General features: G+C 42.7%; 1 protein-coding gene across 1 annotated transcript in view; it reads left to right on the plus strand.

The window, feature by feature from the left end:
- Positions 1 to 16,817, plus strand: part of COPA (coat protein complex I subunit alpha) — a 114,074-nt gene that overhangs the window by 57,692 nt on the left and 39,565 nt on the right. Inside the window, exons 11-20 of the mRNA XM_085860252.1 lie at positions 4,990 to 5,140; positions 8,990 to 9,056; positions 9,994 to 10,069; positions 10,238 to 10,320; positions 10,428 to 10,567; positions 10,795 to 10,880; positions 12,210 to 12,348; positions 12,462 to 12,624; positions 13,416 to 13,562; positions 14,263 to 14,452. Of these exons, the coding sequence (XP_085716378.1) occupies positions 4,990 to 5,140; positions 8,990 to 9,056; positions 9,994 to 10,069; positions 10,238 to 10,320; positions 10,428 to 10,567; positions 10,795 to 10,880; positions 12,210 to 12,348; positions 12,462 to 12,624; positions 13,416 to 13,562; positions 14,263 to 14,452 (1,242 nt within the window). The remainder of the gene's footprint in view (positions 1 to 4,989; positions 5,141 to 8,989; positions 9,057 to 9,993; positions 10,070 to 10,237; positions 10,321 to 10,427; positions 10,568 to 10,794; positions 10,881 to 12,209; positions 12,349 to 12,461; positions 12,625 to 13,415; positions 13,563 to 14,262; positions 14,453 to 16,817) is intronic.

The following is a 16,817-nucleotide window of genomic DNA, read 5'->3' on the forward strand; positions in this document are numbered from 1 at the left end:
CCTGCAACGGCCTTCTTCTGCGGGCTGTGTTTGCCTGCTCACCTTTGCCATGCCATGCCCACTGCCCACGTTCACCAGCCCCGTTCAATTTTGCTTTGCCCCCCCCCCCCTGTTCATTTCCATGTGCGCCAGGATCCGCAAGGCAACAGTTTGCAAGCTGCAAGAACTGCCCTGTTGGCAGCTACAACACGGGCCTGCAGTGGCAGCCCGTGCACCGTGTTTTGCGTCCATCCATTCATCCATTCATTCGTTGTGCTCATTGCGTGTGCCACTTGAGCTGGCACGGAGACTGCGTTAGTGCAGCCCATGCACCGTTGTGGTTCACTGAGTTCAGTTCAAAAGGGAAGGCCTTGGACTGCGTGTGAGCAGCCAGCCACGTTCCCTGTCACCTGCATTGTTTGAGCCAGAGACTGCATGTGGGCAGCCTGGCTCCCTGCTAACTGCTTTCTTTTGCAGAGTTCAATGATCCTGGGCCATGGTTTAGTGTAAAATTTGTAAGTTAAGGTTAAGATGTACTGTAAATATGAGTGCGCCCCCGGCATGTCTGTCTAGCGCCAGCAATTTTATTTAAGTCGTCCGTGTGAGTGAGTTTGTTTAGATAGTTACGCAGCCCTCAGGTTATTTATTTTGGGGACACGAATACCATGAATGTCGCACTCAGGGATCCGTAGGTAAAATGTACTAGGGGAAAACTACACATGATGGCACACGAAAATTTGACGACTCGGGACGAGTCTGTAAAAAGGGAAGGGGGTAGTGTTGTGGTTACCAGATTCGCAAACCACCATTCAGGTCCCTTAGGTGAGGTATCTCGGTAAGTGCATGTGTAGTTAGGCCCAAACCCGTTGTCTAGTGGGAATACATGTCATTTATACGTGCTGCGACTCTTCAGGATAGCCGTTTTTCTTTTACTATCTTTATTTTGGACCAACCGCCATGATTACCACCACAACCACAACATCAACCACCAACCACAACGCCGCTTCACCACAACCGCCACGACCTTCACGTCACACCTCGCAACCGTAGCATCGCCACCGTTCTTGCCCCGCTGTGGGTACCGGTGTTGGACTCGTGCAGGGCGCACGTTGAACAGCGTGTACAAAATCACGGATTTTGTGCTTCAAAAACGGATCAAAAACGACACACGCCCACTTTTTGCCGTCCAATCGGTGAGCGAGGGGCGATTTGGCCCCGCCTCCAGGACGATCGATATATGCAAATTTGTGGATCAAAAAGCCTTCACGCCCACTTTTTCTCGGGCCAATGGAGAGTCGGAGAGTGGAGGGTCGGAGAGTAAGAGTGTGGAAGTCTGGAGCCCGAAGCCTGCAGTAGCTGGAGAAGCTGAAGAGAGTCGAACGAGGAGAGCCCAAAGAAGAGTCCAGGGTGGAGAGTCCAGAGGCGGAGAGGCGGCAGCGGCGAAGGCAGACGAGGGGGTGCTCGCGACGGTGCCGGGAGCTGCACGCCCGAGGAAGGCCGGCAGCGCGACCTGGCCGAGGTGGAGACGCTCGTCGCACATAATAAAGATCCTTTATACCCCGAGCATCAGCAACCCCCTCCTGTTTCCCCCCCGCGCTGAGATAGTGCGACCAAGGGGGCCCCTTTCCCACCCCCTGCCAGGCACTGTCCGCAAGGCCCGCGGAGTGAGGCGCCATCGCCGCTCCGCGTCTCATCACCAGACGGGTAGGCGCGACCCGGTCTCGGCCTCAGGCCCGCCTCATCCTTGAGGGTATTCTTTCCTTGGTTTTGGGTATGTGTTGTCGGCGCCGTCTGTGAAGTAGAATTGTATAAGTGTTGCCGTGTGCTCGGTAGTCGGTATTAGCTCTGCACTGTGTTTTCACTTTTATATTTGCTTTTTGTGTAAATGGAATTGTGTTTTCTTTTTTTTTGTGTGTGCTTTTGGTGGAATTGTATTTGTGTGCTTCCCGTGTGCCGCGAATAAATGTGCTTTATTATTGAACTGTTCTCCCGCTTCGCTTCGTCTTTTTCTCCCATTGAATCCCCATCTTGCTTCACGTAAAGGGTTGGTAGTGGGCTGAATACGCCCGATAATTAATCGAACCGTCGAGGTCGACGATAACACCGCTCGGTTATTCTGATAGTACGGAACGGGTCGCTTAAGTGGCCCGTGTCCGAAGTCGACCTGCGGCGAGGTGCGATCGCCCGGTCTACCCTCCGCGTGGGTACTTAGGTAGGTCGAATTTGGCGAGCAACCCTATCCCACGCGGGGGCTGATTGGCTCGATCGCGGTGAGACCGAAAGGTCCACCCGTGACTGGTTCCCGGCGTTAGTCCGAGAGGGTCACGACTGGATTGTCCGTCCGGTGGGCGACGTGCCGCGATTCGAGTTACGTGGCCGTCAGCACGCCGGCGGGCGCGAAGACCGCAACAATATATATGGGTTTCTGATGGTGTGCTGCTGCATTGAGGCAGATTAATTGTGGCTCTTCCGTTCTGTAATTTGTCTAAAGCCCCCACCTCTCTCTCTCGGGGGTTGACTCAGCCCGTCAAACCCTCCGAGGTCGGCGAAGTGAGTACCAGTTCCAGTGTGTGTACTGGTAGAGGGGCACTGCATCAGCGACAGTCGCACTTCAAGAAATGATAGCTACCCCGGCAGCTAAGCTTCCATACGACCACACACCTCTCTCTCTCTCTCTCTGCACCAAAGTCTTCACAGAGCATCGGTGCTGTTGACGCGGCTTCCTGAGCAAGGGTTGGACTGGGTTGTTTGCCATTGCCTCTGCAACAGTAGATATGGCAGGAATTTGGAATTTTTGTCAGAGACAGCTCGCATACTCTTCATGAAGGACACCGTGGGATATTTAATGTCCACCTACTAATGCCAGCAGACGGAAAGCCCAGTTTAACGTCCATTCGAAGGATGGCACACACATTGATGAATCCCCCTGCCTGTGAAACACCGGAATGACAGTTTGTAGCTGGGTTGGGATTCAAACCCAGGATAGATCGCTGAGAGGTGAGTGTACGTTCCTCTTGTGCATCCGGCCAGTCCCCGAAACTCCCCACCATTCCTCTCCTATTGCTGTAATCTCTTAAATAGTTTCCTTTTGTAATCTGTCAATGTTTCTTATATAAAGTGTTCTGCAGCTCCTAAACCAGCAAGTAAGTAAAGAAAACACTCTCGAGTCTCACCTCGACCAAGCTTGTCCAAAACCTCCGCTTTCCAAGTCAAAGAAATCACTTTCCTTGACTTTTTTTTTGCACTTGGTTCACCATTAGCAACAGTTTTCCTCTTTGGAGCCATGATTAAAAATTATGAATGGCAACACAAATAACTGAAAAAAGAATTGATTACAATTCCACCGAATGCAGTGTTGATGCGGAAATAGATCCAGTACACGCTGCGTGTCTCAGTTACCTCCTGCACCGCAGCAGCACCGCTGATTTACAATTATTTGTCTGAAGTCTAATTATTTGTATAAAGTTGAAACTGTCAACAATAATCACTTTTCTCCATCATTTTGCATTTCAGCATCATTAGTAACAGCTTACGAGCAACAACAATTCATCTCAAAAACCGTGATTGGTCGAAATTAAACCCTGAATTGACTAAATCGGGACATAAGAGGTTGCTTGTGATTCGTCAAAATCCGCAATATTTAGGGGTTTAGAGTACAGTACTGTACTTTTAATTTTTTTTATTTTTTATTTTAAACACTTCAGGTCCACCTGGGAAATTTGAAATCGGCCAACATCACCGCATTACATAAAAAGGTGCAAAAAAGGATCCCTTTAACTACAGCCTAATTAGTTTACTGCACTTCCAATCATCAGCAAGGTCATGGAATCCATCATCGCAGATGACATATAATCATTCCTTTTCTCCAGCAGCCTCATCTCAGGCCATGAATTCGGATTCAGACCTGGTCAGTCGACCTTGGACATGCTGCTTCTACTCTCCCAACAATAGTGGAGGCCCTCACTATCATGCATGACATCAGGGCCGTGTCTCTGGACATATCTTGAGCTTTTGATGCAGTCTGACATCCTGCCTTGCTCTCAAAACTGTCTGCCTGTGGAATCCAAGTCCAACTCCACTCTTGGATTAGTGACATCCTCCGCTCTTGCAGCCAACGTATGGCTCTAAGCGGAACCCTTTCACCTCCTCTCCCTGTCAAGGCCGGAGCACCCCAAGGCCATGTTATAGGCCCCATATTATTCCGAATCTTCATCGGTGATCTCACTGACTTTGGAAAATCCTCTTCATCTCTTTGCTGATGACTCCACTCTCTGCTGTGACCTTTCTCATCCTCCTGCGAGACAGGCAGCAACCTCTTCCTTCTCCTCAGACCTTGACAAAATCACAAACTGGTCAAACATAATTTTGCTGATGTATCCATATTGTCCAACCTTTGGGTTCTCCATTTTTCAGGAGTGTATCCCCCACAAATATCAAGGTCGAACAGTATGTCGTTTTTGGCCATTTCTCTCGAAGGTGAAAAATCACTTGGAAAATAAATAAAAATTCAGATCCAGATCTTCACCAAAATCTAATAAATCCGTCCTTGTCATGCAACCAGCCTGTGCACTGATTTTTGTTTTGTTTTGTTTTGTCTCACTCTGTTTGTCTGTCTCACGTTCTGCTCACAGACAATCTAAAAAATTTATAGACAAACAGGTGAAAACATTTCACCTTCTGTGGTAATGATTATAAATCGTAAATCATTTATCCTGCTTTCAAAAGTATATAAACTGCTTGCAGGAACTTATTATTATTATTTTTTTTTTTTTTTTTTAACTTTGATCCAAGTTTCATGGTGGTAGTTTGTACATAATTGCTTGCCTGAAAATATATTGGTTGACTTCAGTGTTTTCTGCATTCTACATGGATTGCAAGTGCCTTAGTTGATGGGATTCTCACCTGGGATCCCAGCATCATAAACCATGGCTTCCGATGGAAATTTGAATCGGCACGTTGCAAATTTTGTTTAATTTGCAAGAATCTTTTGCTGGGCTTGCGTCTGTTTAGGCCATGACAGTGGCATGGTTGTATTCAAACTGGAACGAGAGCGTCCTGCTTACGCGGTTCATGGGCACATGCTGCTGTACGCCAAAGAGCGTCTTTTGCGCAGACTGGACTTCAACACAACGAAAGACGCTCCGGTACTGCAGCTCCGTGGGTAGGTCAGCCATCAAAACGAATTTAAGCCTCTTTTCCCATCTGGATCTCTGTGTTTCCCATATAATGCTTTGCAATACTGCATTTCAAAAGCATTTATTTGATGATTTACTTTTTATCCAACGTCACTAAACTTTTTGTTTGAAATATTTTGCGTTTTTGTGCATGTTCTGGTCGTTTTGATGCACAAGGGAGATTCAAGAAAAGAAAAGAAAAGAAAAAAACAACAAAAAACGGAGCATCAACAATTGTATCAGAAGAAAGACAGGAAACTACGTAATTTGAATTCTGACTCATTTGCTTAGATGGCACCGCCATCAAAACTCTCAATTGGTGCAGCCATCAGTGGCTGTTATACTTAACTTTCCAGGTAGCGGCAGCAAGTATGCACTTCAAGGAAATGATGTGTTCAGCGAACCATTTCTTAGTAGCAGAGGGTGCAGTGACAATTAATTGTCAACTGCAAGCAGTGCATGGAGTGATGCATGCTGCCAGAAGCGATGTTGAGTGCGTACGTGCAGACAATTTCATGGTGTGATGTTGCTGATGCATCACATCCAGACGTCAACTCATTGTGCCGTAACACCATGGGTAATCGTGCACATGAAGGACAGACTTACCTGGTAAAAATAAAGCATTTACTTCGACTAATTTACTTAAACGATGGACATCGGTCATGGTGCTACTCCCATATATAGTGCAGGACGTGCTACATTTCAACTTGTGCGCATGTACCATGACAATTGACTGACAAAATGAAAACCGATGATTGATGCTGCGCAGTCGGTGATTTCCGTTTTCTAGCCAAGGGAGATGGCTATCTGAATCAAATCGTGAGTGGAGATGAAGTATAGGTCCTCAACCATACACCGGAGAGCAAACGAGTGAGCATGAAATGGTGGCATCTCAGCATGCCTTCAAAATTATTCAAAGCTTCAACATTTGCAGGAAAAGTCATGCTGACAGTGTTTTATGACATGAATGGTTTTGTTGTTGCTTATTTCTGAACCAAGGGGCCCACTGTTTATGAAGGCACGCACTCCAAAATTCTGCACAGGTAAATTAACAATCCTTTCACAGCAAGCTTTGTGGATTGCCGACATGATTCCCGCTCATCCATCTATAGTTCAAGACGGTTGAAAACATTGACAACAAAAAAGTTGAAAACTTTGATCGAATTGTCCATCCGCTTTCTAGTCCCAACCTCACACAATGGATGACCACATGCTCCCGCCTCTTGTGACGTTTACAGAGCGTGTGCTGCAATAATGTGGTAGAGCAAATTTCATGGCAATTGTCCAGGGGTATGGAATTGTATAAAATTCAGAGAAAGGGCTTCACACAGAAACAACTCGCTCTTGTATGTGTGTGTGTATGTATATGTATATGTATATGTATATGTATATATATATATATATATATATATATATATATATATATATATATATATATATATATATACACACACAAGAAAATGAAATGTCCACCATGTTGGTTTTCTGGTAAGCCGAAGATGTCTTTGGAAGTCACGTATTCATAATTTGATTTATCCACGGTATATAACAACGATGTATTTTTTATGCGTGTAAACAGCAAGCATGTTTTGCCATTAAAATCTTTTTGCAAGCGTGCACACAATGAATAGTTTAATGGGTGTATTTAATGCTATTATATTATCATTCTCTCGCTGTAATGGAGGGCATCAGCCGCAGATTATGTCTCATGGTGAAACCACATAACCTGAAAAGAAACAAAAGTCTGTCTGCCACCCAGACGATTGTTCCCACCAATGCAACCCCAAAAAATAGAAGGCAAGTGCCATCGGGTGGAGATGTAGGCAAAAATGTATGGCACATGACGAAGCACTCCCACCCGAACTCAAACAGAAGGTGTTAGGGTTATCATGTGAAACATAATCTGCGGCTGATGCTCACCATTACAGCTCGAGTGTGCTAAGCATTTAAACGATGACTGTGGTCATCATTGGTTAGATATTTATATGGTACGCTATCCTGATGAGGGAAAATAAGCCTGAAATCTGGATAGGTGGCTCCGTTTGATGTTTAACCAATGGTGACCTGACATCTCTGTCCTTTGACATGAGTGGCTGGGCTGAAGCTTCCGGGTTGGAGGCGACACTTTGGTCGGCACTTGTACGGGACTTGCTTCTATTTGAGATCGGGTGTGACCGCTTCAAAGAATTTGTGGGCTAGGAAGGCAAAGTGGAAGTAAGGCCGGAGCTATACGGCACTCCCTCGCTCTGATCGGGCTTTCAAGTTGGTCGTGTGGTGAATCTGGAATCGAGCAATCTCTCATTGAGCTATCGAACAGGCCGCAGAAAATCCATAGTGGAGAAGTCGTCGCCAAGGTGCCAAGGGATGGTGCAATTACAACGCCGGGGATTAATCCGAATGCATTATTTGTACGAAGCCAAATCTTGTGTGGAGAAAATCAAGAAGGCTAATCGCAGCTGCAAAGCTGGGCGGACAAACATTGAGTGCTTGCATTACAATGTCAGGTGTTCATTTTTATTATTTGGGGTCGTGAACTGTGACAAAATGTACAGTAATGTGCTTTGAGCCTGCGCTGATAATATTAATGATTCCGTAGCTTGTTTTAAATACTGTACTCTACCTCCATTTGATGACAAACATGTTAAAACTGTTTACATTCCAAATTTATCTGAAAAGTCATCCCACAAAGTAATTGAAATGATATGCACAAAACAGCTCATTAATGTAAATGTTACTGCAAGTATCGCAGCTGGTGACGTGTTGAGTGTCAGGGAGGAATTAACACTTGTTCTGCCTGACAGTTTTGCTAACTTCTGTGGTTGATTTTGCTTCATCTTGTACTCCAAATGGATATCTCTGACCATCCATCTATTGGGACCATACTCTGTGCAGAGCGTTGGTGAGCTGCTTAAGCAGTCTCCTTGGCTATTGGACACAATCCTGGACGGGTCGTCACTCCGACACAGGATACCAGCAAGCGGGTACTCATTTTGCCGACCTCGGAAGGATGACAGGCAGAGTCAACCCCACCTGGTATTAATTCAACATCTGAATGTTGCTGGGCAGGATTTGAACTCGGGACCCGAGGATCCCAAGCCCGCCACCTAAACCATTAAGCCAACACCAGGCATCTATGAACGAAGGAAAGAGAAAGAGGAAAATTAGTCAAATTGACTTGTACTACATGTCGATTTATCAGCCAAAAATACGATATGCATGGTACTTGCAGGATTACGCAGTGCTGCCTCGCTGGGTGAGCTTTTCCCAGCGGCAGTTTCACGACGTGTTGGATATTGACAAGCTATGGAGTTATTGGCCTCGTGGTGGTTTCCTTTTGCCTGCGGCCGGCGGCAGCACTGCCTGTTCCCACGTCCCAATATACACAATTTATGGTGGCCTCTGGCCTCAAAACGGATGTCAGGGCCAACGTGTGGTAGCTTCAAATCTCGCCGAGATTCTGAAGTTCCTACACCCAAAAATGTGGGGCTCAGTGCTACGGATGGTCGTGAAAGAATAAGGTACAAACGTGCAAACACTTGAAAATATTTTAAGATGACGAAAACTTAAAAATTGATCACTTGGCATTTTACATCACAAAAACTTTACAGTATGGTCCAACAAGGCCAAATATGATAACTATGTCCAAAAAATAACTTTCAGGTGTACTGTGTATCCCAGATAACATCACTTTGTGGAAATATCACCACTTTAAATTTCCAACCGTAGGTGGGGCAATGCCAGTACAGTATATTTGATTTTATTATTATTTTTATTATTATTGTTATTATTTTTAAATTACATATGAACCTGCGGATGATTTCCCCACCTCTCCCAAGGGGCTCCAAATTTCCAGCATTCAGTTTGTCTTTCAACCCTGCAGAGAACGCTGTATTGTTGTGCACGGTATGTATTACACACAGCATTCTTTTAATTGGTCTTGCACTTTGCAATGAAAGTGAGCCGTGCTGTAATTGCGACTCATTCCAGTTTCTTGATGTATGAATCATGGTTGAATGGTTGTGTGCAGAATCATGGTTGAAGGTTAATGTAGATTACACTGTTTTACTGTTTCTGAACTTTGAGGAGAAAAAATAAATCAAAATATCTTCAAAATTTTAAATTGTTCTGCTTGCAAAATATTTTCATAGAAGGGTTGTTGCGTTGTTGTTGAAATAATTTACGATTCCTTAATGTCAAATGTTCTAAGAAAGCTTGGATCCTTCAGTCGTATTTTGATTTCAACACCATTTTTGTTTAAAACAGCTTTGAAATTGCTGATAATTATGTTCACTGCAAATTGCCATTGAAATTGTCTCTCGCATCTCAGGAAGCACAAAAGGACGGTCAATTGAACATTGCCGATACAATGCAGGAATATTTAGAGGCATGGCACCATATTGCAGCAAAATGTTTTAATTACAAGTTAAGTGATGCTGGCAGGATGGCCTTCAGGTATGTGCACTCTCTTCTGAGCTCTCTAGCCTGGGTTTCAATGTCGTCCCAGCTATAAACTAGCAGGTAGGGTGAGTCATCCTGGTATTTCACAGGTAGGGTGAGTCATCAATGTGTGCCGTCTTTTGGATCCTACAGGGTTAAAGATTCCAAGGTATCCTTTGCGAAGAGTAGGCGAGCTATCTCTGACACCCTGGTCAAATTCCAAATTCCTGCCCTGACTTCCTGTGTCGGAGTGGCGACCCATCCAGGATTGTAATCCAAGCAAACTGCTTTGGCAGAACCAAAACTCTGTATAAGAGTCTGGTACCTGATGATAGGTTATCTGGATTACATTGATAGATAAAAGTTTTTCGTTCGTAATGCAATTCCTCCATGTTTTGCACAGAGAGCGAGCAATGTTGAAAACAGCACTTATGATCTGTACACCATTCCCAAGGACACAGATGGGCAAACTCCTGATGGTGAGGTTTTGAAGTGGCTCGATGAAAGCAGACTTTTCTTTTCATTCCCCCCCCCCCCCATCTTCTCACGCATGTTGTAAATAATATTGAGTTTTGTGTGATTATTCCACCCTGAACCATTGTTCAAAAATGGTTATTCTCTTAGTGTCAGTGACGGTATTGTTTCAGCACCAGAAGGAAAGCGCTCATCAGGATTGACTGCTGTTTGGGTTGCACGGAATCGATTTGCAGTTTTGGACAGAATGCACACGGTGGGTACTTTTATCACCTTGCTAATACATAGTTATTTTTTTATTAGAGTACTGCCTGTCTTGGTCGATGCAGCTTGCAATGTTCTAACCTTATCCTTCTCTTCCAGATCTTGATTAAAAACCTGAAGAACGAGGTCACAAAGAAGATTCCAGCACCAAGTACAGACGATATTTTTTATGCTGGCACAGGAAACCTTCTGCTGCGAGACAGTGACTCGGTGTCTCTATTTGACGTCCAACAGAAACGGTGCAGAGTTTGTTTCGAGAAAATTGTGGGGGGGGAGGGGGAGGAGAGCGGGGTATTGGGAACCAGGAAGTGGTGGGTTGTGGGTAGGGCAGTTGGAAAAGGATGCATTTGTTCTCAATATTACACTCCTACATAATTTCTATGAAAGGAATTTGAGAGGGTCATGATATAGAGAATTCAAAGAAGGCAGAAAAAAAATTAAGATATTTTGTTTCATCTTTACTTAGGAATCTGGCCAGTGTCAAGATGTCAAAGGTGAAGTATGTGGTCTGGTCCGGTGACATGTCACATGTTGCTCTTCTGGCAAAACACAGTAAGTATAAAGGTGGATGTGACGATGTCGACGGAATGGTGTGTAATCTTTGCATATTATTCTTTGTGATTCTTGTTTTTTTTGGGGGGGGGTTCTGTGTTAGCAGTGCACAGAGATTATCTTAAGGATGACCTAAATCTCTGTACACATGTTTTTCGTTCACCTGGAATATTGTTCAGGTGAGCTTATGGGATGCCACATCGTCATTCCATCTGTCTGCAAACATTTGCAACTACCTCTCTGAAACTGCTCATGGGATTGTGACCAACCTTGGCTAAAATGATTTTTGACGTGATAAAACTCAAGTTTATTCATGGCATCTTCCACCTCCACCGATGAGTAGATCATCATAAGGTTTAAAGGTGCCAAAAGTACTTGAATTTTGATCTGGTTTGGCCACCATTTTGGATTCCAGGAAAACCTTTAACAATCTTTTTCTCTCAAACCACTTAACAAGTCTTAACCGATCAATACAAAACTTTTAAATTTGTGATGAACTACCAAAGGTAAATATAGTTTAACAATGACATCATCAGTTATTTGGTCAGGTAACAATATTGGATCAAAGGAAAACTTTTAAAATTCATCTTCTGAAACCCGTTAACCAATCAATGTGAAACTTAAAATATATGATTGACTACCTATGGTAACGTTTTATTAAAATAAGCTGATCTGAAACAATTTGGCCACCAGTGATGTCCTGATACTAATACTGGGCAATATCTTGAAATATATGAATTATAGACACCTTGGAGTTAGTTGCACCTTATCAAAAAGGGCTAATTTTGACACAACCAGTAGTGACATTATCATGCCGAAGTGACCAATATCTCAAAAAACTAAGGCTCATAGACAGCAGGGAGTTGCACCAATGTGACCATCTTGTCAATACTACCCAACCTAAAATGTGCATTCCAAATCCAGCTCTTATTTTTACCCGATTCATCCGTCACTCCACTTTTTGGCAACCAGCCAGAACCGGTGAACTACAGGACTATTGGTCCCCTTAACTTACCTTTGGCCACATCATACCGAGTTATGTCAGCAAATTAAATTGTCATTGTTTTGTGTTACTTTCTGGGAAATCTGGAACCTTATTCAAAATCTGGTAGGATTAAATAAAAAATAACAAACCCTTCCCAATGTGCTTATTCTGTACCTCTTCTATATATATATATATATATATATATATATATATATATATATATATATATATATATATATATATATATATATAGTTTTCGGGTTATCCGTCTGTGCGTCCAGATTAAATTGCTGTCATGCTAGCAAACATACGAGAGTGGATAACATACAGAAATCTTTGTGCAGTGATAATGATCTGCAACCGTCGACTCGAGTCTTTGTGCTCAATCCATGAAAACATCCGTGTGAAGAGTGGTGCATGGGAAGACACCGGTGTCTTTTTCTACACCACCAGCAACCACATCAAATATGCCCTAACAAATGGGTAATGTGCTCCACTTGCACTCTTCTCTCCATTCATTTTCTTTTGCTGCATTACACGTACTTTCTGCGGACTTTCCTCTAATTTTCCTCCTCTGTTCTGGTGTTTTATTACAGCGACCATGGGATTATACGTACTCTGGACCTGCCGATCTACATAACGCGTGTGCGTGGGACAAATGTGTTTTGTTTGGATCGTGAAAGCCGACCTCGCGTGCTCAATATTGATTCCACCGAGTTTCGCTTTAAACTTGCCCTTGTTAACCGTAAATATGATGAGGTGAGTATGGAATTTGTTGTGTTGGTGTGATGATTATGCCAAATGTATCACCACAAGTTGTGTTACTGTTAATGTGTTCCGGGCATGTTATTGATACCATAAAGTTTGCCTTCCTTAATTCTGATGTCCTACTTGTTTTCAGTGTTATTTAATTGGGGTTTTAAAACAAGGTGTAATCCTCAAAAACACATTTTAAACTCACAAATATTCATTTAGTCTGTCCTCTGTCCTCTGTCCTCTGTCTCTGTCTCTCACAATCACGCCCACTCACTCACTCACTCACTCCCATACCCAGAGACCCTTTATCATGTCATCTCCTTATGCAATTTATTGAACCCTCCCCCCTTCCAATAAAACCAGAAACGTAATGGATGGTGCTGTGGTGCTTGTACAAACCTTTGCTTCCACGGGATGCACCACGTCCTGATCATAGGGTCTTCCAAGAGAACCAAATAATTGCCAAATAATCAAGACTTTCCACAACTCTAGTGGTATCAATTTATTAATTTTTTTGTCTGCAATGTTGAGGTTTGTGGAGGAACTGGAATATTGCTGGAAGTTAAATACAGATGTCACTCTCAAACTTAAATATCGCTCTTCACCTTTACATCTTGTCGCACCTTATTGCTTTATCTCTGTGTCTGGGTTTTACATGGAATTATGTAGTTAAAAAAGAAATTGGTTATTTATGCAAGTGAGCCTTCTCTAATTTATCTAAACAAAGCGCCAAAGGATTGAGAGCGTTTTTGGAAGAAGTTCTTCAAATTTTCCTGCATTGTGTTGTCATTCAGGTGCTACACATGGTGCGGCATGCAAAGTTGGTTGGACAGTCCATCATCGCATACCTACAGCGCAAGGGCTATCCAGAGGTCGCTCTACATTTTGTGAAGGATGAACGCACTCGTTTTGCACTCGCACTTGAGTGTGGAAATCTGGAGGTGGGTGATGCTCTTCGTTACTGTATTACCTCCGCCACTGAGGGTGGGCACAGGTTATGTTTTCACCCCTGTCTGTTTCTATCTGTGAACAGGATATTTCAAAAAGTTGACAGATTCAGACGAAACGTGAGAAGTTGGGAGTGTGTCTTGGACAAATTGATTTAATTTTAGTGAAGATCCAGACCCAGATCAGATAATTTTTCATTGATTCTTCATCATTGAGTGGTCGGGCTAAAAACAATATATAGCACGATATCTCAAAAAGTTCTGGACGGATTGGGACGGAAATTGGTGGACAGGTTGGGTGTGTGATGAGAACCAAGTGATTCTATTTTGGTGAAGATCCGAATGCATATCCAAATACGAGAATTGTTTTTTAATTTCCAAAGCAAGTCTTCATCATTGAGAGATGGGGCCAAAAACGATGTACTGTATAGCATGATATTTCAAAAAGTTGTGGACAAGGTATGACAAAACTAGGTGGATGAGTTGGTTAGATGACGAGAACAAGCCGATTTGATTTTGGTTCCCGTCCGAATCCAGATCCGGCTATCGGTGGGAAACAAAACGTAAACTAATCAGCCTGGCGGAGGTATTCGCTCTATCAAGTGCTGTTCTATTTTAATTTTCTTTTGTTCCTCTCCCTTGAATGAGCATTTTGGGGGGGGATTGACCTTTCATTGTACGTTTACGAATATAGGTCGCATTGGAGGCAGCGAAAGCTTTGGATGAGCGTGGCTGCTGGGAGCGATTAGGTTCCGCAGCCCTGGCACAAGGGAACCACCAGGTTGTCGAGATGAGTTACCAGCGCATGAAGGCCTTCGGGCGGCTTTCCTTCCTTTACGTCCTTACCGGCAACTTGGTCAAATTACGCAAAATGATGAAAATTGGTGAGCTATACATTTCTAACTCTCAAAATGCTTTAATATGCTTGATTCGTTGAGTGACCATACCGATATAATTGGTCACAGGTGACATATCCTAATGTAACAATATTACATAATTATTGTAAAAGGTGTTAAAAAAGCACAAAATGGCCCAATAAGGACAGGTGAGTGTCTCTTGGCAGCGAGAGTACCTGCAAGTAATAATACACACCACTTTTTTGAATATATTCAGGGTAATGGGCCCTATTTCATTTTTCTGTTTGCTTATCTATTTATCTTCCATCTTTTTTTTTTGTTTGTTTCATCTCATGCCCAGTCACATCTTTCATTTCCAATTGCCAGGTGAAGTTATACAAGTGAACAGACTTGACTGTAAAAGGACTTCGTGAAACACCTTTGATAAGTACAGTCATATCATGGTTTATGTCGGAGTTGCGTTCTTGAAAGATGCGATGAATATTGAAAAGATGTGAATCAAAGCAATTTTTTTCATAAGAATTAATGGGATTGTAAGGGGTGGGGGTTGGGATGCATTAATAACAGCTCACCACCTCACCAATTAATTATATTTGGCTTTTTACCAATGATGATGCCATTTTTTTGGTTAATGACAATTATATTCAAATAAAATACAAAAACAACGTGCTTATAAGAGGCATGATGCTTAAGGATCACAAAGATATTTCTCAATAAACCTCACAAACCATGACGATATCAAGAAACATAATCTGCATCCCATGAGTGCTAAACAAGGACAGCGGGAAGGTGTGGCGAATCTGCGTGTTAATACTGTACTCAATACTAGTGTGCAGCAGTAAACTTAAACACAAGTTTCCAGGGTACAATGAGATACAGTACACTCAAAAAAAATCACCAAAATACTGTTCATAATAATATATTGTACTCCACAGTACAAAACATTTCTTTATTCGTGACGCAAAGTAGTTGGTGTACAGGGTAGGTGGAGGCGAAGGTTGAGGCGATGGATATGAGAAAGCACGGATGCTGTTATTGATGTAGGTGTAGGTTGAGGCGACGGAAATCAGGTCATGGTATAAATAAAGTGATGACATATATTTACGAAACGATGAAAAAGGGGGAGGCGCAAATTGTGATGTTGCTGTACATTTGGAAAGACCCAGTGACCTAAAAACTTTCGGTCGTCAGCTTGCGATGAAAGTTTTTATTGTTTGCTTCAAAACTTTCTGTAATAATTCTCGGTGGCATCAGCACCTGGATCTTTAAATTGTGTTGTCTCAAAATGACATTGTTTTTTTGTTTTTTTTTAAATGTGGTTTCATCAGCGGCTCATCTGCTTTGGATTGCCATCTGTGCATAAAGTTGCAATCATCAGATCAACCCAAAGGAACACTGACATAATTGATTCACTTAACTGGAGGCAGTTGTGTTGCTTCCTCCATCTGTGCATAATTGTTGGAGGATTGAAGTCTTTTTTTTTTTTTAATTAAAAATGTTTTTTTTTTTAAATTAATCGTGGCTCACCATGAATCCTGGGAGTTCTTAATTGCTCTTTTGATGATGGATATGCTTGCGGTAACGAATCGAAGTGCTTAGTTTTAAGCCAAATGTCACGGCAGTCTCTTATGTGGTTCTATCCGTTTCATCTTCCTCTTTGGATGGGTCTTGCACTTGCTGGTTCAAACTGTCCTTCTGGAACATGTGGGGTATCTTCACGCATGGCTCACAATTCTGCCACACGGGCAAACATCAAGTTCATATTGACAGCATATTTATTCTTCTTTGCTCTTGATTTAATCTTCTTGAGTATGTCCAGGCAATGATTTAGGGTTGATCCTATTTTGGTTTGCATCAAGATATCCTGTTTTACCTGTTGGTTGTAATCTCCTTTTGCAAATGTCAAAAGGTGTAACAGAGCCCTCCCAGGGCTCAAGGTTTCTACATATATTATATATAATTTTTTTTCGGATCAAGTTTCAAAGATTTAATTTGTCATGGTGTTGTGTTCTTGGAGCACATTATTTTCTCACATCTTTGTTACAAAGGTTCCTTTTACGATTGTCACTAAACCCCGGAAGGCATCCAGATGCAGTTTGTTTATTGTAGTATACTCAAGTGTTGCTTTCAAATCTCAGTGAAGTTGTGCTTTACCACTACAATTACTCTGACTCTCACCAGCACAATATTGGCACTCTGCTTCCAAGTTATCTTCACTTCATTTTTCAGGTCCCTGGTACTTGGACATTTTTTTTTTTATTTTCCACATTATCTATGCCAAAGTCACTGGGTAGTAAAGTGATGCCTCATTTAGAAATACCATCTTTTCCTTTTTATTTCTGAGCACAATGCCTTGGTTAGGTCGTATATTTGCACTTTTTTTTTCAACGAT

This window comes from Eptatretus burgeri, chromosome 2, assembly GCF_056783735.1.
Source record: "Eptatretus burgeri isolate ZD-2024b chromosome 2, Ebu_testis_v1, whole genome shotgun sequence".
Classification (NCBI taxonomy): Eukaryota; Metazoa; Chordata; class Myxini; order Myxiniformes; family Myxinidae; genus Eptatretus; species Eptatretus burgeri.